The 27,977-nt window shown below is 42.5% G+C and overlaps 1 protein-coding gene and 2 long non-coding RNA genes across 13 annotated transcripts in view; 1 reads left to right on the top strand and 2 right to left on the bottom strand.

Moving 5' to 3' along the window:
- The window catches only part of PAN3 (poly(A) specific ribonuclease subunit PAN3), a 159,186-nt gene extending 135,484 nt beyond the window's left edge, over positions 1 to 23,702 (bottom strand). For 10 of the 11 annotated variants that reach the window (XR_013407810.1, XR_013407808.1, XR_013407812.1 and 7 more), the window contains exon 1: positions 22,797 to 23,702. Coding sequence is in view for 4 of the 11 variants with exons in the window: in XM_001097210.5 (XP_001097210.5) it covers positions 22,797 to 23,226 (430 nt within the window). In the remaining 7 variants the exon portion in view is untranslated. The remainder of the gene's footprint in view (positions 1 to 22,796) is intronic. The other variant, XM_077974136.1, reaches the window with a different exon arrangement.
- On the bottom strand, positions 12,236 to 15,877 carry LOC144336217 (uncharacterized). Its single transcript, XR_013407821.1, has 2 exons — positions 13,895 to 15,877; positions 12,236 to 13,014 (listed from the first exon to the last, which is right to left on the bottom strand). It is a non-coding gene; the product is annotated as an uncharacterized LOC144336217 (long non-coding RNA).
- On the top strand, positions 13,451 to 15,492 carry LOC144336215 (uncharacterized). Its single transcript, XR_013407819.1, has 2 exons — positions 13,451 to 13,592; positions 14,431 to 15,492. It is a non-coding gene; the product is annotated as an uncharacterized LOC144336215 (long non-coding RNA).
- Positions 23,703 to 27,977: the final 4,275 nt, after the last annotated feature.

The following is a 27,977-nucleotide window of genomic DNA, read 5'->3' as shown; positions in this document are numbered from 1 at the left end:
CCAGGCTGGTCTCAAACTAGTGAGCTCATGTGATTCACCTGCCTCGGCCTCCCAAAGAGATGGGATTACAGGCATGAGCCATGGCACCCGGCCGATTGCCTCTACTTTTCCAGTGAGGAAACTGAGACCTCAGAGATGCCAGATGACAGTACAGTGGGTGCAGGCCCAAGAAACGGGCTCTTCTACCCCCTCAGCAGATACTCACACCATCCTTTTCTTTATTGGATTGTGGAATGAGCATAGACTTTTAACAAATACTAACCATGAGGTCTGTTTCAGCCAGTTGTCAACTACTAATCTTCAACAGTATATTTAAGTCTCAGTTTCTTCCTCTGTAACACTAAAATGGTAGCATCTACTTTCCAAGGTTGTTGTGATAATAATTCTGTATACTGGCATGCTCAGTTGATATTAGGTGCCAAATCCACTTACTTATTTGCAAAAAGTAGCCTGCTTTTTCTGATGAAACACTAACATGCTCTTTGTAATAGAGTATTAGGAAAAACTTTCCATGTAGGTTTTTCTCTTTTTAATTTTAAAATAAATGATAAAAAAGGTAAGCTAGAATATTTTACACATCTGTTATAAAACCCACAGCAGCTGTAAGAAAAGACTCAAATCCAAAGCAGGTGGACAAGACATACTGTCTGTTTGAAGAGCTGGAATTCCCTTGAAAGTTCACAAACTAAGAAAAAGTCAAAAAGAACTGTCAGAAAATGGCAATTAATGACTATAAACACTATGCTTCCTGCCCTTATGATAAAGCTTCTGTGGAGAGTCATAAAGAGAACAAGTTCAAATTCTCAATTCCCTACCTAACTCCGAAGCTCTATAAGGCATTTTAGGTTATTATCTCATTTGTTTAACCACACAACTGTTAGAAGTTCAAAGGTCCCCCCAACCCCCACCACATTCCTATGTTGAAGTCTTAATCCCCTGTACCTTGGAATGTGACCTCATTGGAATATAGAGTCACCGCAGATATAATTAAAGATGAGGTCATTAGGGCAGCCCTAATCCAATATGACTGGTGACATTATGGAAAAAGGAAATTTGAACACAGATGCACACAAAGGGAAAACATCAAGTAAAGATGAAAGGAGTGACTGGGAAGATGTTTCTACAAGCCAAGAAATGTCCAAGATTGTCAGCAAACGAAAAGCTAAGGGGAGAGACATGGAATAGATTATCCTCCACAGCCTTCAGAAGAAGGCAATCCAGCCTACACCTGGATCTTAGACTTTCAGCCTCCAAACCTGAGACAATAAATTTCTGTTGTGTAAGCTCCCCGCCCCCGAAAACATACAACAGAGCCATATAATAAAAGATTAAATATAAGTCAAACTAAAAATACAGGTTAATAAAAATATTTCAGTCAAACATTAAGCTCAGACGTTTTGAAATAGCCAAGATAAAAAAAGAGAAAACAGAAGTTTAAAAATTGCTTGCTTAGTAAAATAACAAATACCAATTTGTTTGAACAAAAACCATTTTTCCTAATACTAAACTCTTTGAAGAAATTATTACAAGGATTTTTCCATAAAGAACATTGAACACCATGACATCTTCAAGACAACTGAAAGATTTCTTGAAACACTTTTTATATTCATTCTCAATAGAAGTACAGAAAAGAATATTATGCCACAACTGAAGTGAGGTAATTCCATAAAGAACTAACGACATAGCTCAAGTACTTAACTTTCCAGCAATCTAAATACATCAATCTCTCCCTCTTAAACTTTCATCCATTTGCTGTGAAACATTCAATTCTAGTTATGATAGATTAGACAGACAGATAAAATAATGCCAAGCATTACTTATTGACAGGTTTATATGCACAATCCCAACAGTTCTTGAAGATATATATGGTTATTTCTCATTTTAGTGACAGTACCAGAGTTGAGATTTAAAACTTTGTCTTATTTCAAATATTTCAAAAATCACTACACTACATTCATCTCACTCAACCCTAATCTCCTAACTCACATTTCCAACTGCCTATTACTAAAAGTCTCTAAGACATGTGACAAGTACTTTAAAACTAAAAACTTAGTTATCTTTGCCTCCTTTCTCTCCCTTATGCATCCCAGGTAGCTGCTTCACCAAATCTAAAATGTGCCCCCCTTTAATTCATTTCCACTGCCCTAAACTATGTCCTCAGCGTTACTCCCTTTAACTATAGTAAAGACTGTTCCAAATGATTTCCCCATTTCCATCCTTAGAAGTCAAAGGCCTACTATAGTTATCTTTTTAAAATAAAGAGTAAATAAAGCCGGGTACAGTGGCTCATGCCTGTAATCCCAGCACTTTGGGAGAGGGCCACGGGTGGATTACCCAAGGTCAGAAGTTTGAGACCAGCCTGGCCAACAAAAATACAGTAATTGGCCAGGCGCGGTGGCATACGCCTGTAATCCCAGCTATTTGGGAGGGAGGCTGAGTGAGGCAGGAGAATCACTTGAACCCAGGAGGCAGAGGTTGCAGTGAGCCGAGATCACACTGCTACACTCCAGCCTGTGCGATACAGCAAAACTCTGTCTCAAAAATAAAACAAATATTAAAAAAAAACCCTTTTATTTCAGTTTCGGGGTATACATGCAGGTTTCTTATGTGGGTAAATTACATATGGCGGGGGTTTGGTATACAGATTATTTTGTCACCCTGGTAATATGCACAGTACCCAATGGGTACTTTTCCCTTCCTCACCCTCCTCCTACTCTCCCTGCTCAAGAAGGCTCCAGTATTGGCCGGGCGCGGTGGCTCACACCTATAATCCCAGCACCTTGGGAGGCTGAGGCAGGAGGATTACCTGAGGTCAGGAGTTCAAGACCAGCCTGACCAACATGGTGAAACCCCATCTCTGCGAAAAATACAAAATTATCCAGGTGTGATGGTGCATGCCTGTAATCCCAGCTACTAAGAAGACTGAGGCAGGAGAATCGCTTGAACCGGGGAGGCAGAGGTTGCAGTGAGACGAGATTGTGCCATTGCACTCTAGCCTGGGCAACAACAGCGAAACTCCATCTCAAAAAAAAAAGAGAAGGCTCCGGTGTCTATTGTTCCCTTCTTTGTGTCTATGTATACTCAATGTTTAGTTCCCACTTGTGAGAACATGTGGTATTTGGTATTCTGCTCCTGCGTTAGTTCATCTAGGATAATGGCCTCCAGCTCCAACCATGTTGCTGCAAAGGACATTATCTTGTTCATTTTTATGGCTGTGCAGTAGTCCATGGTGTATATGCCCCAAATTTTCTTTATCTGGTCTACCATTGATGGCCATCTAGGTCACTTCCATGTCTTTGCTATTGTGAAGAGTGCTGCAATGAACATATTCATGCATATGTCTTTATGACAGAACAACGTATATTCCTTTGGGTATATACCCAAAATGAAATTGCTGGGTCAAATGGTAATTCTAAGTTCTTTGAGAAATCAGGAAACTGTTTTCCTCACCAGTAGTGTATACATGTTCCCTATTCTCTGCAACCTCACCTGTATCTGTTATTTTTTTAATAATAGTTATTCTGACTGGTATGAGATGGTATCTCAATGTGGTTTTCATTTACATTTCTCCATTTCTCTAATGATTAGTGACGCTGAGCATTTTTTTCTTTTTCTTTTTTTTTTTTTTTGAGAGGGACTCTCGCTCTGTCACCCAGGCTGCAGTGCAGTGGCGTGATCTCCACTTACTACAAGGTCTGCCTCCTAGGTTCACGCCATTCTCCTGCCTCAGCCTCCTGAGTAGCTGGGACTACAGGCGACCACCACCACACCTGGCTAATTTTTTGTGTATTCAGTAGAGATGGGTTTTCACCGTGTTAGTCAGGATGGTCTTGATCTCCTGACCTTGTGATCCACCCTCCTCAGCCTCCCAAAGTGCTGGAATTACAGGCGTGAGCCAACACGCCCAGCCAACGTTCAGCATTTTTTCATATGCTCATTGGCTGAGTGTATGTCTTCTTCTGAAAAGCATCTATTCATGTCCTTTGCCCAGTTTTTAATGGAGTTATTTTTGCTTGTTAATTTGTTTAAGCTCCTTACAGATTCTAGGTATCAGACCTTTGTCAGATGCACCGTTTACAAATATTTTATCCTATTCTGCGGGTTGTCTGTTTACTCTGTTGATAGTTTCTTTTGCTGTGCAGAAGCTCTTTAGTTTAACTGGGTCTCATTTGTCAATTTTTTGTTGTTGTCGCAATTGCTTTTGGCATCTTCATGAAATCTTTGCCAGGGCCTATGTCCAGAATGGTATTTCCTAGGTTTTCTTCAAGGGTTTTTATAGTTTTCGGTTTTACATTTAAGTCTTTAATCCACCATGAGTTAATTTTTTTGTATATGATGTAACAAAGGTATCCAGTTTCAGTCTTCTATATATGGCTAGCCAATTATCTCAGCACCATTTTCTGAACAGGAAGTCCTTTCCCCATTGCTCATTTTCGTCAACTCCGTGGAAGATCAGATGGTTGTAGGTGTGAGGCTTTATTTCTGGGCTCTCTATTCTGTTCCATTGGTCTATGTCACTGTTTCTGTACCAGTACCATGCTGTTTTGATTACTACAGCCTTGAAGTATTGTTTGAAATCAGGTAATGCGATGCTTTGCTCTTTTTGCGTAGGATTGCTTTCGCTATTCAGGCTGTTTTTTGGTTCCATATGAATTTCAGAACAGTCTTTTCTAATTCTGTGAAGAGTGTCATTGGCAGGTTGATAGGAATAGCATCGAATGTTTACGTTGTTTTGGGCAGTATGGCCATTTTAACAATATTGATTCTTCCTATCCATGAGCATGGAATGTTTTTCCATCTGTTTGTGTCATCTCTGATTTCTTTTAGCAGTGTTTTCTAATTCTCACTGTAGAGCTCTTTCACCTCCCTGGTTAGCTGTATTCCTAGGTATTTTATTTTTCACAGTTATTGTGAATAGGATTGCATTCTTGATTTGGCACTCAGCTTGGAAGCTGTTGGTGTATAGATATGCTACGGATTTTTATACATCGATTTTGTCTCCTGAAACTTTGCTGAAGTTGTTTGTCAGACTTAGGTGCTTCTGGGCAGAGGCTATGAGGTTTTCTAGGTATAAAATCATATCATATACAGAGGTAGTCTGAATTCCTCTCTTCTTACTTGGATGCCTTTTATTTCTTTCTCTTCCCTGATTGCTCTTGCTAGGACTTCTAGCACTATGTTGAATAGCAGTGTTGAGAGTAGGCATCCTTGTCTTGTTCCAGTTCTCAAGCTTTTGCCCATTCAGTATGATGCTGGCTGTGGGTCTGTCATACATGGCTCTCATTATTTTGAAGTGTGTTCCTTCAATGCCTAGTTTGTTGAGGGTTTTTAACATGAAAGGATGTTGAATTTTATTGAAAACCTTTTCTATATATATTGAGATGATAATATGGTTGTTTTTAGCTCTGTTTATGTGACAGGTAACATTTATTGATTTGTGTATGCCCAACCAGTCTTGCAACTCAGGGGTAAAGCCTACTTGATCATGGTGAATTAACCTTTTTTTTTTTTTTTTTTTTTTTTTGACAGGGTCTCACTCTGTTGCCCAGGTTGGAGTACCACGGTCCAATCTCAGCTCACTGCAACCTCTGCCTCCCGGGCCCAAGCCATCCCTCCACCTCAGCCTCCCAAGTAGCTGGAACTACAGGCGTGTGCCACCACACCCAGCTAATTTTTTAAATTTTTTGGTAGACATAGGGACTCACCAGGTTACACAGGCTGGTCTTGAACTCCTGGCCTCAAGCAATCTACCTGCCTTGGCTACCAACATGCTGAGACTACAGGCCTAAGCTACTGCTCCTGGCCTGGTGGATTAGTTTTCTGTTATGCTGCTGGATTCAGTTTGCTAGTATTTTGTTGAAGATTGTTGCATCTATGTTCATCAAGGATATTGGCCTGAAGTTTTTGTTTTGTTGAGTCTCTGCCAAGTTTTGGTATCAGAATGACGCTGGTCATTGAACAAGATAGGGAGGAATTCCCTCCTCTTCTATTTTTTTGAATAGTTTCAGTAGGAATTGTACCAGCTCTTTATATTAATACATATACTATACTAGTAAGTGATTTTGAATCCATTTGGTCCTGGGCTTTTTCTGGTTGGTAGGTTTTTGGTTGCTGATTCAATTTCAGAATTCGTTATTGCTCTGTTCAGGGTCTCAATTCCTCTCTGGTTCAATCTTAGGAGGTATGTTTCTAGGAACGTATCCATTTCTTGTAGGTTTTCTACCCTACATGCATACAGGTGTTCTAAATAGTCTCTGAGGGTTTTCTGTATTTCTGTGGGGTAGGTGGTAATGTCCCCTTTGTCATTTCTGTGTTTATTTGGATCTTCTTTTCTCTGTATTAGTCTAGTTAGCAGTCTAGCAATCTTATTTATTCTATTAAATAACCACTTCTATTTTCACTCATCTTTTGTATGGTTTCCTGCATCTCAATTTTATTCAGTTCAGCTCTGATTTTGGTTATTTTTTGTCTTCTGCCAGCTTTGGGGGGTGGTAAAACACGGATCTTATCATATCACTTACTAGTATAACCTAGAAGGGCCTTCACAATGTGGCCACAGTTTATTATCTGGTACCACTCTCCATAACTGGTCTATTCTCTCACCACATCAGATGACTACAAAACTATGAATAGTGCATCCTCTCAAAACCTGTGTCTTCTCTCATCTGCCTAGAATGCCCTTTTCTACCAGGTATGTATGCCTCAAACATCTTTTGAAAAATACTTCAAATATCACCCACCTCTCAAGATATCGCTGAATAGAGTTTGTTATACATTTTATGTATATGTGTGTGTGTATATATATGAGATGTGTATATATATCATACTATGTCATAATTTATAATGTCAAACTCCTTTATTAATCTATGCACTCACAAATGACCAAGGCCACGTCTGATACATCTTTGCTTTTTATTTATTTATTTATTTATTTTTTGAGATGGAGTCTCACTCTGTTGCCCAGGCTGGAGTGCAGTGGCGCCATCTCAGCTCACTGCAGCCTCCACCTCCCAGGTTCATGCAAATCTCCTTCCTCAGCCTCCCTAGTAGCTGAGACTACAGACACATGCTACTGCGCCTGGCTAATTTTTTTGTATTTTTGGTAGAGACGGGGTTTCACTATGTTGGCCAGGCTGGTCTCAAACTCCTGACCTCAAGTCCCCCGAAGTGCTGGGATTACAGGTGTGAGCCACTGAGCCTGGTCTGATACACCTTTGTATTCCCCAATATCTATACGACATCTAGCACACAAATGTTCAACATATGTTTAATAATTAAATTACGTTCTCTAGTCAGTGCCCAGAGAACACATACACTATGTCACTTAGTGAACAGTGAGTTACCTGCAGAGATATCAGACCTCCAGGGAGGAAAGTTAACATTGTTTTAAAAACTGCAAAGTCAAGCCAGGTGTGGTGGCTCACACCTGTAATCCTAGCACTTTGGGAGGCTAAAGTGGGTGGATCACCTGAGGTCAGGAGTTCAAGACCAGCCTGGCTAACATGGCGAAACTCTGTCTCTATTAAAAATACAAAAAATTAGCTGAGCGTGGCGGCGGGCACCTGTAATCCCAGTTACTTTGGAGGCTGAGGCGGGAGACTCGCTTGAACCCTAGAGGCAGAGGTTGCAGCAAGCCAAAATCGCGCCATTGTACTCCAGCCTGGGCGACAAGAGCGAAATTCTGTCTCTAAATAAATAAATAAATAAATAATACAAACTGCTAAGTCTATCTGGCAAACTGGCTCTTAAAGAAGTTGTCATACTTGTCAACACTAAGATAGCCACAGCAATGCCTATAGTAAGGGGAAAAAAAAATCCTGAAACAGAAATTTTAGATGAATCAAGTAGCTTAAAGACAAGTACCCAGCTGAGATCCAACTGTTTCACTGGAGTGTATACAGTACACTGTTTTGACCTGAACATGTTTATGATATACATTATTACTTAGCCTCTTCAATCAGAAAAGAACTGCAGTGCAGTAAGACTCTGGTAAAAACAGCTGATTCTGGGGAGGACTGCAATACTACAGGCATTCCAAGATGAACTTGCTACAAACTTGAACAACAACTAAATAAATTGGGCTCTTGGGTGAAGCTATTTAGTATCATCAATCTGAATGCTCACTGAAAAATAAAAAGCAGTTTTAGTTTGACATCTATGCCAAGATAATTACTATTTTCTACACAATCAAAAGCTGCCAATAAAGCAATAAATGGCCTAAAAAGTTTTCCGTTATTGTTTTCTCAGTAATGTGGCTAGGAATAACAGAAAGAAAATTTTATTTCTAAAACCAGCTTACTTGTCATATAAAGCATCAGTTTAAGATCATCCAAATCCATGGATGAGCTCAGAAGGCTAATGCTGAATTTTGGAGAAACTAGCAAACCACAGGCATTTCCAATTATTTTGCTAAATCTTGTAGTATCCTAGCTTCTGGAGGGTTGGGTTTGGGTTCATCTTTCGTATGTGTGTATGTTAGTTATCTTTACTGATTCTTTTTCTGATTATAAAAGACTTGAGGAAAAAAGATTCAGAAATGTAGAAATCAAAGTTTCCCATCATGCCACCACAGAAATACTAACATTAGCAACTCAGTGCTGTCTCTAGATCTTTTCTTCTTACATATCTTTTTAAAGTGTATTACGGCCAGGCACGGCAGCTCACACCTGTAATTCCAGCACTTTGGGAGGCCAAGGTGGGAGGATAACAAGGTCAAGAGATCGAGACCATCCTGGCCAACATGGTGAAATCCCGTCTCTACTAAAAAAATACAAACATTAGCCAGGCATGGGGGTGGTGCCTGTAATTTACCCAGCTACTCGGGAGGCTGAGGCAGGGCAATCGCTTGAACCCAGGATGCAGAGGCTGCAGTGAGCTGAGATCACGTCATTGCACTCCAGCCTGGCAACAGAGCGAGATTCCATCACAAAAAAAAAAAGGGGGGGGGGAGTATTACACATACTGTTTTATAACTTCTTCTTCCTATTTAGTAATATAGTTTAAGCATCTTGTCTGTATATAAAATTCTTGCTTGTTTTTCCTGCTGTATGATATCCTGCTATATGGGTAACACCCTTATTAACGGGAATTTCACGATTTTCAACTTTTCACTACCTCAGATCAGCTGCCGTGAATAACTCTGTACATATATCCTGTGTTTCCATAGAACGAGTCTAACAATTGTGCCAAAGGATGTGGACGTCTTAAATTTTAATGAATACTGACCTCTAAAAGTGTCACACCAGAGTGTCTTTCCCCGCAGGTACCAACACAAACACTAGGTATCAGCAATCTTTGTGCTCTTACCAACTTGAAAAGTAAAAGATACATAAATAAGTGAATGACAGTTTTAATTTTCTTTTATTCACTTGTTAGGAACTTTTATACACCTACTGGCCATTTGTATTTCTTCTGTAAACTGCCAGTTTTCCGAAGGGCTATTTTTCTTTTTTTTTTTTTTTGAGACGGAGTCTCGCTCTGTCGCCCAGGCTGGAGTGCAGTGGCCGGATCTCAGCTCACTGCAAGCTCCGCCTCCCGGGTTTACGCCATTCTCCCGCCTCAGCCTCCCGAGTAGCTGGGACTACAAGCGCCTGCCACCTCGCCCGGCTAGTTTTTTGTATTTTTTAGTAGAGACAGGGTTTCACCGCGTTAGCCAGGATGGTCTCGATCTCCTGACCTCGTGATCCACCTGTCTCGGCCTCCCAAAGTGCTGGGATTACAGGCTTGAGCCACCGCGCGGGCCGGGCTGTCATTTTTTTAAACAGGACATTTATCTTTAGCTCCATGCTAACCAACCATATAAGGGTAGCTAATTAGAATAATCTAGCCAATGGCCGGGCGCGGTGGCTCAAGCCTGTAATCCCAGCACTTTGGGAGGCCGAGACGGGCGGATCACGAGGTCAGGAGTTCGAGACCATCCTGGCTAACACGGTGAAACCCCGTCTCTACTAAAAAATACAAAAAACTAGCCGGGCGAGGTGGTGGGCGCCTGTAGTCCCGGCTACTCGGGAGGCTGAGGCAGGAGAATGGCGTAAAAACCCGGGAGGCGGAGCTTGCAGTGAGCTGAGATCCGGCCACTGCACTCCACCCTGGGCGACATAGCGAGACTCCGTCTCAAAAAAAAAAAAAAAAAAGAATAATCTAGCCAAGACTGAATGTTCATCTCACAAAAGGACTCAATTTAAAAAAAAAAAAAAAAAAAAGACATATAGATTTTTGGTTCTTGTTTTTTTGTTTTTGATGCAGTTTCGCTCTTGTTGACCAAGCTGGAGTGCAATGGCGCCATCTCGGCTCACTGCAACCTCCACCTCCTGGGTTCAAGCGATTCTCTTGCCTCAGCCTCCTGAGTAGCTGGGATTACAGGCGCCCACCATCACGCCCAGCTAATTTTTGTGTTTTTAGTAAAGACAGGGTTTCACCAGGTTGGCCAGGTTGGTCTCAAACTCCTGACCTAAGGCGATCCACCCCCCTCACCCTTCCAAAGTACTGGGATTACAGGCATGAGCCACAGTGCCCAGCCTCTGACTTCAATTTCTTAAGGTCATACAGCAAGGGATAGAGAGAGGATTTTTAAGTGTTTGCTTATTAAAACCAGTCTTTTTTTAAGTGCTAGTTTTAACCTGTCAAATGAAAACAGTATCTATCTCATGAAATAGTTATTAAATGTGATGGGATAGTGTATGCAAATATACATATGGCATGACTGGCACATACGTAGAACCCGAATGTTACTTACCTATTCTTTCTTTCTCCTGGGAAAAAGAAAATAGCCTACTGATTTATCAATAGATTTGTGTTTCCCAAATTCTTATAGAAGCTATATTCCTTGGCGAATTCATACCGTTCCATGACTTTAAATGCCATGTATACACTGAAGACTTGAAGTTTATTATCTCCAGTCCTAATCTCTCTCGAGAACTCCAGGTTCCTATCTACCTACCTCCTCAAAATCTCCACTTGAATGGCTAATATATCTCTCAAAGTAACATATTCAAAACCAAACTCCTGATCTGCTCTCCCATATTTGCTCTGTCTGCAGCCTTCCTCATCTCAGCTGGCATCAAGTCTATCCATAACCTTCCACTCTTGAAACCAAACCTTAACTCCTCTTTCCAATGCCCTACATTCAATGTGAAATTATACTGGTTCTACCTGGAAAACATAATCTAAAATCTGACTAGTTCTTGCCACGTTCAGTGCGGTAACCTGCCTAAACCACCATCATCTCTTATTGGATTATTGCAAATAATCTCCTAAATTCTCTCCTACCCTCTTACCACAGAACTTTTTTTTTTTTTTTTTTTTTTTTGAGATGGTGTCTGGCTCTGTCACCCAGGCTGGAGTGCAGTGGCATAATTTCGGCTCACTGCAAGCTCCGCCTCCCAGGTTCATGCCATTCTCCTGCCTCAGCCTCCCGAGTAGTTGGGACTACAGGTGCACGCCACCACGCCCGGCTAATTTTTTGTATTTTTAGTAGAGACGGGGTTTCACTATGTTAGCCAGGATGGTCTCGATCTCCTCACCTCGTGATCTGCCCGCCTCAGCCTCCCAAAGTGCTGGGATTACAGGCGTGAGCCACTGCGCCCAGCCCACAGAACTCTTTTAAAACCTTAGCTCCTATCACTCCTTTTGACACAAAATAAAAGCAAAAATCCTAATTCTTCCCTGTTCCTCGCTCCACACCAACATGTTAGCCTTCTATCCCTCTGCCTGAGATACTCTTTCTCCTGATGACTGGCTTGGCTGTCATTCTCCAGTCTACACTCAAGTTTCAACCACAATGAGGTTTACCTTGATATCCCTATTTCATTCTATAACAACCCTATTCCTACACTCCCATTGCCTCTTACTCTATTACTTACCTTTTGTTTTTAGTAGGACTTGTCATCTTTTATCATACTATACAATTACTGCAGTTATATTTATAAATACAGTTTGCCTTACTCATTAAAATGTAAGGTCCACAAAGGAAGGGATTTTTCTTTAATCTATTTTGTTCACTAAGATATCCTAAGAACCTAAAACACTACCTAACAGAGTAAACACTCAATAAATGTTCTTTAGCCAATTAAATGAATTAATCTCCATTTATTATTAGCCCAAATTACACTAAGCTGAATGTCATAATCTAAGTTTTTCAAAGATATTACCTACATACATTAAATCTTTTTTTTTTTTTTTTTTTTTGTGAGACGCTGTCTTGCTCTGTTACCCAGGCTGGAGGGCAGTGGCATGATTTCGGCTCACTGCAAGCTCCGCCTCCCAGGTTCACATCATTCTCCTGCCTCAGCCTCCCAAGTAGCTGCGACTACAGGTGCCCGCCACCACGCCCAGCTAATTTTTTGTATTTTTAGTAGAGACAGGGTTTCCCCCTGTTAGCCAGGATGGTCTTGATCTCCTGACCTCGTGATCTGCCCACCTCGGGCTCCCAAAGTGCTGGGATTACAGGCATGAGTCACAGCGCCCAGCCCACATTAAATCTTTTTATAATATATATCATATCTGAGGACCTTGCTAAAAATTTTCTTTAAATGCTGCCTTACTAATTTTTCAAAGTTTTGGGAGTAGGCAGAAGATTCCCTGTCCCATCATGTATCAACGGGGCTCTTCCTCAGAGATAGCTGACATACTGCCCCAGCATCTATGAACCATAAAAACTGACATGGAATTTTAAAGGCCTCTTTCCATTTTGTCCTTCTTCACCGTGATCTCATCTCTCAATCAAGTATACCATCAAATTCAGGAACATCAGTATTACAGCAGAGTAAACTTAGAAATAGAGGAGTAAATTAAGAAAGTTAAAATAAAGATATATAAAGTCCTTTCCAGCTTTTTCCAACTATATAATTGCTCTATCTGATACTTCTAAAAGCAGCGTAAGGTATCTATATAAAGAATGTAGGCTTGGCACGGTGGCTTATGCCTGTAATCCCAGCACAACACTTTGGCAGACTGAGGTGAAAGGTTCACTTGAGGCCAGGAGTTCAAGACCAGTCTGGGCAACATAGCAAGACCCTGTCTCTACAGAAAATTTTAAAAAATTAGCCAGGTGTGGTTGCGTGTCCCTGTAGACTTAACTACTAAGGAGGCTGAGGCAAGAGGATAACTTGAGCCCAGGACTTCAAGGGTGCGTGCAGTAAGCTACAAGCGTGCCACTGCACTATAGCCTGGGTGACAGAGCAAGACCTCTAAAAAACAAAGCAAAACAAACAAAACATGAATGTAGACCGACTAGTAAATAATCAGTAACAACATAATTTTATTACATACACAAATGAAACTTTCCAGGGACTACTAGGCTACTTACAAATATCAACTTATGGTATCAAAGATGTGATTTATATAACTATCTCTAGTTATGTTAGCCATTGAGGAGAAAAATTTTACTGGGGCAGATACGAATGAATATTTCAATTATCTTATTTTCAACCAATGGTATATAAATACAGTGGTTTTTTTTTTTTTTTTTTTTGGAGACAGGGTCTTGCTGGAGGGCAGTGGCGTGATCACAGCTCACTGCATCCTCTGTCTCCCAGGTCTCCTGGGTTCGAGCAATCCTCTCACATCAGCCTCCTGAATAGCTGGGACTACAGGTGCACCACCAAGCATCGCTAATTTTTTTTTATTTTTAGTAGAAACAGAGTCTCACTACATTGCCCAGGCTGGTCTCGAACTTCTGAGCTCAAGCAATCTTCCTGTCTCAGCCTTCCAAATTACTGGGATTACAGGTATGAGTCACACAGTGACTTGTTTAATGTATCAAGTGTGAACCAGATTACTGAAGACTCTATATGCTCCTTAAGTATATATCACATATTTGCGTAAATGTATATGTAAATAAATATACATAATACATTAAAACATAACTTTGTGCCAACATTTGTAATAGCAAGACTATAAACAGCTGAAATATACATTATAAAGAATCTAATAATATAAACATATAATGGAATATTTACACAGCCATGAGAAAGAATAAGGTAGATTTCTATGTGTGAATGTGGAACAAACTACAAGATAAGCCATTAGGTAAGAAAATTCAAAGTGCATAAGGCTTCCATGTGTGCACTCATGCACATGTGTATATATGTGTTAATGTGTTAGATGTAGAGAAATATAAACATATGACTAATAGTACAGGCAAAGAATATTTGTCAGTGGCTACCCCAAATAAGCTAGAAAGAGTGACTGTCTTTGGGAGGCAGGGATCAGGTAACTGGGAGGGAAGGAGGCTGTTTTTCACTGTGTACCCTTTTGTGCTATTTAAATGTTTAACTTGTGCATGTATTACATTTCTAATTCCAAAAACAAGAAACTGTTCTTATTTTTCTGACACTGGCATTTTTTTAATATTAAAAATGTATAACCAGGCATGGTGGTACAAGCCTGTAGTCCCAGCTACTCAGTGGACTGAGGCAAGAGAATTGCTAGGGCCCAGGAGTTCAAGGCTGCAGTGAGCTATGATTGTACCACAGCACTCCAGCCTGGGCAAATGAGCACGACCCCATCTCTAAACACACACACACACTATAATTTAAAACTGCTTTAGGCAGGGTGTGGTGGTTCACGTCTTTAATTCCAACATTCTCAGAGGCCGAGACAAGAGGATCACTTGAGCCCAGGAGTTAGAGAAGAGCCTGGGAAACACAGGGAGACCTCATCTCTACAGAAAATTTTAAAATGAGCTGGGCATAGTGGCTCATGCCTATAGTCTCAGCTACTTGGGAGGCTGAGGTAGAATTGCTTGAGCCCAGCAGGTTGAGACTGCTAAGAGCTGTGATCACACCACTGCACTCCAGCATGGGAAACAGAACAAGACTTTGTTTCAAAAAGAAAAGAAAAAAAAAATCAAACAGCTTTAGAAAAAACAGGAACAGTATCTTTATTTTTTTTACAGAAAAAGCAAGAGAGATAATGCCAAAAGAGACATCAGAAAAGACAAAGCTTTTTTCAGGGAAGAGGGCTATTACCTACATGCCAACTGACTCAGCCAGGATTAGTGAGATCAGCACACTCTTACTTACACAGACAATTCCAAACTGACTATGATGGTTTGACTTTATGATTATGTGAAAAATGATATGAATTCAGTAGAAACCATATTTCAAATTTTGAGGTTTAACGTTTTCCCAGGTTAGTGATCCCTGGTATCATACTCTGTCACAAAGTTGCACTATGGCTGCAGGCTACAGCTCCCAGTGAATCACTCAATTAGGAGGGTAAACAACTGATACAGTATACTGTGCTGTCAGGTAATTTGCCCAACTGTAGCTAGTGTAAGTATTCTGAGCATATTTAAGGTAGGCTAGGCTAAGCTATGATGTTCCACGGGTTAGGTGAATTAAATGCATTTTCAACTTAACAATAGCTTCTACTTAACAAGGGTTTTATTGGTATGTAACTATTTTAAGTCGAAAGTACTGTTATGTCAAAAATGCATTTAATGCCTGAATAAACTCATCCTAAAGTCAAAAACTGGAAGTCAAATCACTGTAAATCTAGATGTTCCTTGACTTATGGATGGGGCTACATTCTGACAAATGAATTACAAATTCAAAATGGAGACCATCTGCAAAGAAATGTATTTTCACACAGACCAAATGACTAGCCAAAGGCTAGTTTTATTTTGTAAGACACCACAATAAAATCAAAATTTCGGTCCAGTACTAAGTCCTGAAATGAGACATAAACATATATTGATTTGTTAGTAACAATGTTTTAGTCAATAACAGACCAAATGTATGACAGTAATCACATAAAAATGTAACACTGTATTTTTACTGTACCTTTTCTATTTTTTTCTTTTTTCTTTTTTTTTTCTTGAGACAGAGTCCTGCTTTGTCACCAGGCTGGAGTGCAGTGGCATGATCTCGGGTTGCTCCAACCCTGCAACCTCCGCCTCCTGGGATCAAGCAATTCTTCCTGCCTCAGCCTCCCGAGTAGCTGGGACTATAGGCGTGCGCCACCACGTCCAGCTAATTTTTTGTATTTTTAGTAGAGACAGGCTTTCTCTCCACGTTGGCCAGATGGTCTCTATCTCTTGACCTCGTGATCCGCCTGCCTCGGCCTCCCAAAATATTGGGATTACAGGTGTGAGCCACCGCGCCTGGCCTGTTTAAATGTTTTAATACACAAATACTTACCTTTGTATTACCACTGCCTAAAGTATTCAGTACAGTAACAGGCTGTACGAGTTTGTGGCCTAGAAGCAACAGGTTATATACCATATCACCTAGCATGCAGTAGGCTATACCACCTATGTTTGGGTGCTCACATACCTAGATAATATAGCCAGGAGAGAGCCCTCACCAGGAACCCAACTCCTCATCTGGGACTTCCAACCTCTGAAAGTCTGAGAAAACACATTTCTGTTGTTTAAACCAGCTAGCCACTCAAGTTCCTGGATCTATGTGGGGAGGAGTGGGGGGAAGTTAACCACCCAGCCTATGATATTTTATTTTGGCAACCCAAGCTAATACGAGAGAGACAGAGAGAGAGAGAGAGACAGAGAGAGACAGAGGGGAGAGGGGAGAGAGAGAGAAAGAGAGAGAGAAATATATATAGGTAAATATATATTTTAATATATATACTAGATATATGTCTACACCATACAATGTGTAGAAAAGATCTAAACACACAGACTATTAATAACGATTAATCCTGGGCAATAAGGAGACTGATTTATTTTGACTTTATACAATTCTATTCCAATGTAAATTTTTACCAAAAAAGTGTACCTTTCATCATTTAAAAACTCAGGGCCAGGCACGGTGGCTCACATCTGCAATCCCAGCACTTTGGGAGGCTGAGGTAGGTGGATCACTTGAAGTTAGGGGTTCGAGACCAGCCTGGCCAACATGACGAAACCCTCATCTCTACTAAAAATATAAAAGTAGCTGGGCGTGGTGGTGCAAGCCTGTAATCCCAGCTACTCAGGAGGCCGAGACATGAGTACTGAGAATCACTTGAACCTGGGAGGTGGAGGCTGCAGTGTGCCAAAATTGTGCCAATGCACTCCAGCCCGGGTGACAGAGCAAGAGACTCCATCTCAAAAAAAAAAAAAACTTACCAAAACCAAATATTACCTTATAGATATTTACAGCCTCACCAGAATATAAACTCCGTTAGAGCTGAATTATGTTTTTTGTTGTTGTTGTTGTTCCTATCACCTAAATCAGAGCCTACCACCTTGGAAGCAGAATATTAGATGAGTGAAATGAATATATAGTCTTTGTGATATACTTAGTGTATTATTCCAATAAAAATGTTTAAACCTAGGCCAGCTATCCTAACGGCAAATTACCAGTACTCACTTTTCTGTCACTTAGTATAGGTTTGTGGGATGTAAAGGCTAGTCTTGGCTTAAAGAAAAACAGCTTTGCCACACACCACACGTTATATACTCCAAAGTTACCATTCGAACTTCAAGTTATCCATGGCACTGCCCTCCTCCATTTGGACAATCACAATCCAACAATCTGTAGCTACTTTACTGGTCTTCAATGTATGCCCTCAAAAATTTGGAGAAGAAAGGAAATATAGAGGTTAACGTATACTAATATTTAATAACAGCAACAACTAAGACTGAAACCTCAATATGTGTATGCAATGCCACGCAATTCTCATAACATTCCCATTTTCAAGATGAGAAAAACTGAGGCTTAAAAGTTAAAACTTCGCTCAGTCACAAAGCTAGTCAAAGAGCCAGGATTCTGTCTGAAACATGTCTTATTCACTAGTAACCACATTAGTATAACTGAAAAGTGTATTTTGGTAAATTAAAACTACTGGGTTTCAAATAATGTACATAAAATACAAATATTGGCATAATAAATATTTTACCTGCTAAAAACTGTGCACTTTGAAGATTAAAGCCACTTTGAAAATCTAGCCAGTTGAAAATATTAGAATTACATCATTAAATGTCAAGAATCGATAATGCAGTTGAATACAAATCAAATCACTCTTAAGCCTTAGAAAAATCCCAAGACTAACAGAAACACAAAATGTTAAGTAAGCTAGGCATGGTGTGGCACACCTGTAGTACTTGCTACTTAGGAGATTGAGATGCTAGGATCACTTGAGCCCAGGAGTTGCAGTCCAACCTAGACAACATAGCAAGAACCCCCAACCCCTGGCCGGGCGCGGTGGCTCAAGCCTGTAATCCCAGTACTTTGGGAGGCTGAGACGGGTGGATCACAACGTCAGGAGATCGAGACCATCCTGGTGAACACAGTGAAACCCTGTCTCTACTAAAACTACAAAAAAAAAAAAAAAAAAACTAGCCGGGCGAGGTGGCGGGCGCCTGTAGTCCCAGCTACTCGGGAGGCTGAAGCAGGAGAATGGCGTAAACCCGGGAGGGAGAGCTGCAGTGAGCTGAGATCCGGCCACTGCACTCCAGCCTGGGCGACAGAGCGAGACTCCGTCTCAAAAAAAAAAAAAAAAGAACCCCCAACCCCCTCATCAAAAAAAATTAAGAAAAAAAACAAAAAAAAAACTAAACTCAATTACGGTTTCCTTTAAAGTTGAAACATCATTGCAACTAAGTGTATTAAGAAAAAGCCTTTCTGCTTCAGTTTTCCAATGGCTGCAAAATAAAAATAAAGTTTTCTCATGCACCCACCTCCAAGGTTTTAACACTATCTGAAACACCAACAAAACAAAAACAATTCTGCAAATGTGAAGTGCTCAAGTTAGGGTCAAAACCTCAAATGCCTAGATATAAAAGTCATCCAGTTAGGGTATGAGTCAAAATGGAGAGAATTATGCTCTATCAACAGCCCTAATTCCAACACAGGTAAGAGATGTCCTTAAAGGGAAACCAGAAATTTGTACTTCTATATTAAATCTTTTGCTTCTTTTGTTGTCAAATAATTCAATCAAAACCTACAAACACGGAAATTAAAAACACTAAATTATGGTGTATATGGTGGCTCACAGGGTGGGCACATCGCTTTGAGCCCAGAAGTTTGAGACCGGCCTGGGCAGCATGGGGAAACCTCATCTCTACCAAAAATACAAAATAATTAGAGGGGCTTGGTAGCCAGTGCCTGTGGTCCCCGTCTCAAAAAAAAAAAAAAAAAAAAAGTGCCGTCTATTTTAATTGCCTCATATACTTAGGCAATTAACAAATGAAGGCCAGATGTGGTAGCTCACACCTATAATCCCAGTGCTTTGAGAAGTCAAGGCAGGAGATTGCTAGAGCCCAGGAGTTCAAAACCAGCCTGGACAACACAGCAAGACATCATCTCTTTAAAATAAAATAAACAAACATATCAATACTCTCAAAACACACTGCATAAGAATACAGTAAAAGGTAGAAAGTAGTCTAAACAGTGAACAATAGGCCGGGCGCGGTGGCTCACGTGTGTAATCCCAGCACTTTGGGAGGCCGAGGCAGGGGAATCACCTAAGGTCAGGAGTTCAAGACCGGCCTGGCCAAGATGGAGAAACCCCATCTCTAATAAAAATACAAAATTAGCCGGGCGTAGTGGTGCATGCATGCCTGTAAACCCAGCTACTCAGGAGGCTGAAGTAGGAGAATCGCTTGAACCCGGGAGGTAGAGGTTGCGGTGAGCCGAGATCCTGCCATTGCACTCCAGTCTGGGCAACAAGAGTGAAACTGTCTCAAGAAAAAAGCGAACAGTAAGTGTAAAAACTCAAAGAAGCCATACAATTACCAACACAACCTTTTTTCCTGATTCCTGAGCAACATTATTTCCCATTCCTTGGTATCTCTCAGTAATACCTAGGATGTGATTCCTTATGAAGAAATCGCCATCCATAAGGAATTACTGAGAGATACCAAGACACCTATCACAGAAAAGAGGAGCCTTAGGCTTCACCCAGTCAAGCTAAAGCAAACACCACAGAATCCAAATACATAAATCAACTATTTAATCAGACAACTTTTACTAACCAGTGACAAAGTATTAATTTTAAAATACGTTTTCAGCATTAACTGCCTGTCCTCTCAAGTTCCTATATCTCAATTATTTTCCTAAGGTGTCCCACCTTTGAGCCACTGCTAATATTTTTTCCTCCACCTTAAGGGTACTTACCTTCCCCTCCCATCTTCATCTGCTTACATCCAGTCCTCTTTCTTGTCTCAACTCTACTACCTATTGTGTGTTAATTAGAAAATCCTCCGCCAGCCTGGTGCATGTAATCCCAGCACTTTGGGAGGCCTAGGCAGGTGGATCACCTGAGGTCGGCAGTTTGAGACCAGCCTGACCAACTTAGAGAAAACCTGTTCTCTACTAAAAATACAAAATTAGCCAGGCGTGCTGGCGCATGCCTGTAATTCCGGCTACTAGGGAGGCTGAGGCAGGAGAATCTCTTGAACCCAGAAGGCGGAGGTTGCGGTGAGCCTAGATCACTAGATTGCACTCCACCCTCGGAAACAAGAGCAAAACTCCGTCTAAAAAAAAAAAAAAAGAAAAGAAAAATCCTAGAAAGATCGTCAGAGCTGTCTGTCACGAATAAGATTAACAGATAGATAAAACTTTAAAAGATGTTTTTAAAAAGAAAATCCTACAAAGATCACTTACGAAGTCTAACACCAGCATTTAAAAAGTGCGTCTTTCTGGCCAGCACAGTGGCTCACACCTGTAATCCCAGCATTTTGGGAGGCTGAGGCAGGAGGATAACCTGAGGTCAGGAGTTTGAGACCTACCTGGCCAACATGGCGAAACCCTCACCCCCCAAAAAAAAAATACAAAAATAAGCCGGTCGTGGTGGCGCATGCCTGTAATCCCAGCTACTTGGGAGGCTGAAGCAGGAGAATTGCTTGAACCTGGGAAGTGGAGGTTGCTGTGAGCTGAGATCGCACCACTGCACTTCAGCCTGGGCGACAGAGCAAGCCTCCATCTAAACAAAAAAAAAAAAAAAAAAAGTGCCTCTTTCTGTCAGTAAGAAAACTATTGTTCAGTGTCATAGGTTACTAATCAAACATTACTATTTAGTCACAACTCACACATCCAGCAAGTTTACCCTGAAAATGCAAAGATGATGCTCAAAAGTGATAAAATTCCACCCATAAGTAACCATTTGTTTTACAAAACATCTGAATTTACAAAATAATTTTCTTAGCATTATCAGCCTCAGCAAATATATCTTCATTAAACTCAAGCCCATCACAACAAATGAAACACTTTTATAAAAGAAAGAGAAAGAAGAGAGAAAGGAGAAAAGGAAAAAAAAGAACTTGGCCCAGCATGGTGCCTCACTCCTGTAATCCCAGCACTTCGGGAGGCCCAGGCAGGAAGATCGCTTGAGCCCAGGAGTTCCAGACCAGCTTAGGCAACCTAAGAAGACCCCGTCTCAAAAGAAAAAGCAAGAAAGAGCAAGAAAGCAAAACCCCGGGGAAGATATTAAATAATCTTCATAGAACAATTAAACGCTAAAACTTCCTATCAGATTCATTAACAGTGTTTAAGAAAAAGACAAAATGTTCTCATGTACAAATTGAACTGCCTATCGGATTATTTTAAGATGTAAAAGTTCTCCAGTAATTTCCAGGAAAGTAGGACTCCTATTTGGTTTAGAAACGCTCAATATACTAACAAAACAGGAACATCAGGCACCGGCTCTATTCTTAAAGGCAACATTTTCTAATAGATTACACTCACATTTGTGGTAATTGTAAACTCCACTAACAACTAACAAGCTGCAAATCAATAGATAACAACACACTCTGGGAGGCTGAGGAGGGCAGATCACTTGAGGCCAGCAGTTTGAGACTAGCCTGGCCAACACAGCGAGACCACTATCTCAACTAAAACTACAAAAAATTAACTGGGCGTGGTAGCGCGCGCCGGTAGTCCCAGCTACTCCGTAGGCAGGAGCAACTGAATCGCTTGAACTCGGGAAGCGGAGGTTGCAGTGAACTGAGATCGCGCAACTGCACTCCAGCCAGAGCGACAAGGCGAGACTGTCTCCAAAAAAAAAAAGCAACAACAACAAATGAAAAAGAAACATAAACAGCCTTAAGATGTCCCCACCCAAGAGCTCAATTGCACATAAACGGAGGCTGCACATGACATGCATTCAAGACACAATGCTAGGAGTTTGCTTGATACAAAGCTGTAAAAGACAGGATCCCAGCTGATACCACCCAGCAAACTTATTCTAGCTTTCAGGGAAACTCAGATGAAATGCGTCTTTGTGAAGTCCCTACTCTAAACTCTCGATTAAACCTGAGCACACTTTGAATGCGACAGTCCGCTCCCTCTTAATCCTTAGACAGCATTTCCTGCCTAGAAAACCTTTCTCCTGCAAGCTTTCTACAAACTTTTTCCGTTCTTTCAACCTACTCCACGAAGCCTTAAGCCCGCCCCTCACCTCCCGCCCCCTACCCACACACACACACACCCCTCCCCACTAGGGAACCTCAACACTCTGCAGACGCCACTCCACAAGGGCACGCAAAACACATGTGCCTGCAAACCCAGCCCCTTTCCACACCTCCCGGAAACGACACCCCCTTTCTCACACTCCGCACGCCACAGCCCATCCCCCTTCCTCCCCGCCCCCACTCACATCACCCCAGTCCTCCCACCCACGTTCCCGGGAACCCAACCTCCCCTCGCTCCCCGGCCTGCCGAAGGCAGTGGGGAGGGGAAGCAGGAAGAAGGAAGCAGGGCTCAGGCCCGGCCTAGGCCTCTCAGACCGCCTTGGGAGGTGAGGGAGGGAGCCCGCGGGCCGGGCTCAGCTCCCGTCGGCAGCAGGGCCTCATCGGGACTCAGGCCTGCCCTCCACTGCCGCGGCGCGGCCCGCCCCGCCTGGACCACACTCACTTGCCAACCGCGGTCCATCGAGTCCCCCGCTGCTGCCTCCTCCGCCGGCTGCGGCTCCTGTCCCCGGGTCCCCCAGGTCCGGCTTCTTGGGCCCGGGGGGCGGCCCAGCTCCCCCGCCCGGGACGGCTCCGGGCGGAAAGCCGGCCACGGGTGCACCAGCCAGAGCCAGGGGGACGCTGTTGCTATGGAGGCCGAGGCCCGGGGCAGCCCCGGCGGCTGGGTCCTCATGCAGGAACTGACACTCCTCCCCGTAGAAGCAAGTCTTATCCTTAGCGTAGTAGCGGCAGTACTTTAGCTTCACTCCTACCGCCGCCCCGCCGGGGACACCCCCGACCCCCGGCGGGGCCACCACCGCCACCGCCGCCGCCAGCGAGGAGGAGGAAGGGGAGGCGGCGGCCGAGGGGGGCGGGAGGCCGCCGCCACTGTTCATGGCAACGCCGCAGCCTCGTCTTCCGCCGCCGCCCGAGGAGCCGCCGCTGCCGCCGCCGCCGCCACCATAGACGGGGGAGGAAAGGAAGACGCTGCCGGTGCCGGATAAAAGCCTGGGCGGGTGGGTCTGTCCCGCTGCGGGAGCCGGAGCCGCCCGGGGAGAGGGGGGAGGGGAGAGGGGAGGGAGGAGGGGGTAGAAGGAGGGAGGGTAGGGGGAGAGTTGGGATTCTCTCTCACTCACTCTCTCGTTCTCTTTTCTTAAAGGGGCCGCGCGGGACGACGGGGTGGGCGCGCGGGCCCAGACGGGGACTTCGAGGGCGCGGGCAGGGGAAGAGGGAGCGGCAGCGGCAAGCGGGTGGGGAGGGCGGAGGGGCCGGTTTATTTTTAAATTCTGCCTCCACTCGCTCTCTCGCGCTCTGGTTCCTCCGAGTTGTTTATTCCATTTTCCTCTTCCTGAGACGGCCGTCGCCGCTGCGCGTGCGCGCCGAGACGCGAGGGCTTGTGGGTAGCGGGAGCGCGAGGGGAAGCCTGGCCGGCGTCGGGCCCCCGGGGGCATCCGCGAGCTGGTGGCGGTTGGACCGGCGGCCCTCGATGGCGTTCCGGACGCGGAGCGGGCGCCGAAGTTCTCACGAGACCTGATACCTTCCTTATTCGTATATTATCTTACTTAAAAAGCCAGATGTCATTTTTTTTCATTGGAAAGAGAAAATTGACAACGTAAACGGTCGTTTGGAGGGGCCACCTGGGGACGCGGCCGAGCCCTGGCTCTACCTGAAGAATATTTTCTGTTTGCCACACTTCCTCTCCCCGTTTCCTTTCGTCGCCCCCTCTCCTCTTGTCCCTTCCCCTCGAAGGTAATGAGAACTACTGGACCGATCACGCTAACCTCTTGGCCCTTTGTCAAAATATAGAGCCAAAAAGGTTGATTTAGACAGACCCCCTGCTCAGTGCAGCACCTGTTATTCTCTGTATTTATATTACCAAGGGCCTTCGGTAAATTATGAAAAATAGGATGCCACCTGCGACGACACTGCTCAGGCAGCACCGGAAGACTTTCATAAATATACTAGGTTGCTTTTCTCCAATCAGCCTAACCTTGATTTGAAATTAATTTTTAAAAGATAGTTTTAACCTCAGCGATCTCTGATGTTTGCGCTAATTCCCTTTAAAAGGCTTTCAGAAATTTTAAAGAATTACTATGAAGGGAAAAGTAGCATTCTAGTTTTTCTCTGTAAAAGAGATTCACAAACGGCAGATCGCTGTTATGAAAAGGAGAGGTGGAAGTATTTAAGGAATTGTGGCAAACAGACAACAGAAGAATGGATGTAAGCAAAAGTACCACACTGAAAAAATGGGGAAAGGTGGAGTCTAGATCACAAACTGGTAAGCTTGGTGATATTCTGTAGCCAAATTCGAAGATAATAACATTGTATTATGGCTTTCTGTTTAAAAGCAGTTTCGCTTATTTGATTATTCAACAAATCTTTATTAACACCCATTACGTGTACCAGGAATTGTGGTACACGTAACTGTGGAGCTGGGGAAGCAAAAGGGAACAACATGCCTTACGTGAGTTCAGGTGGCTTATCTTCCGGTTGGGGAGGCATCAAGTACACAGGTCCGTTGTAAACCAATGTTTTAAGTGCTAACCTTATCACATTTGCTATTAGAGGATATTAAACATGTTAGACTTCTTGGAGAAAGTTGATATTTTGATGTTCCAAGTTTGGGAACATCATTGGATTCAGACAGATCTGGACTGAAACAGATTTAAAGTGGCTACACTTCAATAGCTGTGTTCCTCTCAGTAAATTGCTTCATTTCTCTGTGCCTTACCTGTACACCTGGAATAAGAATAGTACCTACTTCATAAAGTATAAACTAATAATGTATATAAACTGTCCCATGCCCAATAAGAATCCTGTAGGTTGTAGCTATCACTAATAGTATTGGCCAGGTGCAGTGGCTCACGCCTGTAATCCCAGCACTTTGGGAGGCCAAGGCAGGTGGATCACCTGAGATCAGGAGTTCGAGACCAGCCTGGCCAACTTGGTGAAACATGGTCTCTACTAAAAATACAAAAAAATTAGCTGGGCATGGTGGCAGGCACCTGTGATCCCAGCTACTGGGGAGGCTGAGACAGAAGAATCGCTTGAACCCAGGAGGTGGAGGTTGCAGTGAGATCGCACCACTGCACTCCAGCCTGGGCCACAGAGCAAGACTCTATCTCAAAAAAAAAAGTTTTTCTTGAGGACAATTGGAAATTATTACAGGGTTTTTAAAAGTCAACATGGCAGGGCACAGTGGCTCACACCCGTAACCTCACTGCTTTGGAAGGAAGCCAAGGCAAGAGGATCACTTGAGACCTGGAGTTGAAGACCCTCTTGAGAAACCTAGCTCTACAAGACCCTGTCTCTACAAAACAATTTAAAAATTAGCCAGGTCGTAGAGGTACTTGCCTGTAGTCCTAGCTACTGGGAAGGCTGAGGCAGAGAGGATCGTTTGGGCTAAGAGTTCCAGGATGCAGTGAGCTATGAAGGCGCCATTTCATGCCAGCCTGCACAGCAGTGAGACCCTCTCAGTCAATAAATAAAAAATAAACTTATTTGCCACACATTTCGTATCTCCACACTTTTTTAGGAGGCAACTACTTACTCCTATAGTAGGGCTGTCTTTTTAATCTGGGTTCGTTGTTGAGTATTTACTAAAAATAAATGTGTAGTCAACTCTAAGTCATTTTCATGTTAATGAAGATGACATCCAAAACTGCAAATAATTCATAAATTATACATAAAATACATATATTTGACCTCCAGCAGCATTTCCCCAGCAACAGAGACTACATTGCTAAAGGGTAATGTTAATTTCTATTAAATACTAATAATTGAGTCCAAGCGCAGTGGCTCACACCTGTAATCCTAGCACTTTGGGAGGCAGAAGTGGGTGGATCACTTGAGGTCAGGAGTTTGAGACCAGCCTGACCAACATGGTGAAACCCTGTCTGTACCAAAAATACAGAAAATTAGCTGGGCATAGTGGCAGGCACCTGTAATCCCAGCTTCTCAGGAGGCTGAGGCAGGAGAATTGCTTGAACCTGGGAGGCGGAGGTTGCAGTGAGCCAAGACTGCACCATTGCACTCCAGCCTGGGCAACAGAGTGAGACTCCATCTCAAAAATAATAATAATAACAAGAGGAAAACTTCACATTTTCTGAATGGTTAATTATTATATCAGTGATAACAGCCTGAGTCTTAAAAATTATCCCTTAGGGACAAGCATGTGGCTCACACTTATAATCCTAACACTTTAGGAGGCCAACGCAGGAGAATCACTTGGCTCAGAAGTTCTGAGACCAGCCTAGGCAACATAGGGAAACACTGTCTCTACAGAAAAAAATTAGCTAGGCCTGGTGGCATTTTCCTGTGGTCGCAGCTACTTAGGAGGCTTAGGTGGGAGGATTGCTTGGGCCAGGAGGTCGAGGCTGCAGTGACAGCCTAGGTGACAGCAACCCTGGTGTCACCTGGTAAAAAAAAGGTGACCCTGTATCAAAAAAATTAAAATTATCCCTTAAGATAGAGTGGAACCTGCATGTGGATAAATGAGAGTTGACTGTTTTTGAGTCCTAGAAATGAAATTTGCTGCATATGTATAAATACTTTTCTTACATATTTGTAAAGTATGTTCCTTATGCACTAAGCTCTATTCTATAATTTTATACAAAGTTACTAGCAACTGCTTAATTTAATCTTGTTGACAAATTTTGGGTGCACTAGAAGCAAAAACCTTCCTATTTGTGGCAGTGATAAATAACTGATACATGAAAGATTTTTTGGCCAGGCGCAGTGACCCACGCCTGTAATCCCAGCACTTTGGGAGTCCAGGGCAGGCAAATCACTTGGGCCAGGGTTCCAGACCAGCCAGGCCAACATGGTGAAACCCCATCTCTACTAAAAATACAAAAATTAGCCAGGCGTGGTGGTGCAAGTGCCTATAATCCCAGCTACTTGGGAGGCTGAGGCACGAGAATCACTTGAACCTGGGAGGCGGAGGTTGCAGTGAGCTAAGATCACGCTACTGCACTCCAGCCTGGGTGACAGAGCAAGACTCCATCTCAAAAAATAAAAATAAAAAGAATTAATAAAATATGTTTTTAATGTATCTGTGACCCTCTATAGAAGTCTTTCATCATTGTCATCATACATACTGATATATACTACATAGGTTTCTTAGTGTTTATGGCAGTAAAAGCAATTTGTTACCTTTCTGTACAAGTTTTCAAAGGATTTCAAGATGCCCATACTTATTATATTCTTGTGAAATACATTAAAGGCAAATATGATTTTAAAATTAATTGTATCTTGGAAATAGCCCTGACAATCAAGTGTATCATGGTATCATCCCATACAACTACCACCAGCCGTATAGAAAGAAGTACCTTTAACGTAGCAAAGCTCACTATTACCATGTCTGTTGGTTAAGCACCTCCTGCTCCGGAAATTATTTGTATGTGAAATATGCCTGTTATAATTTTAAATCAGATAATTCTGTGTTAATAATTGATTTTACTATTTCAAAGATTATGTGTTTATTTCAGTTCAGATTTTCTAATTTATACTCTGATGAAAGACTTTAAATCAGGAGACTTGCTGAAAAATATATGTATTAAAGCAAGAATTTTTTTTCTTAATCTTTACAACTTTTCTGTAAAAAGCAAGAATCTTAGTAAGATATACTATTAATAAAATGAAACTC

The sequence above is a fragment of the Macaca mulatta genome, chromosome 17 (genome assembly GCF_049350105.2).
Source record: "Macaca mulatta isolate MMU2019108-1 chromosome 17, T2T-MMU8v2.0, whole genome shotgun sequence".
NCBI classification, from domain to species: domain Eukaryota; kingdom Metazoa; phylum Chordata; class Mammalia; order Primates; family Cercopithecidae; genus Macaca; species Macaca mulatta.
This window is presented reverse-complemented; position numbering and strand designations above follow the sequence as displayed.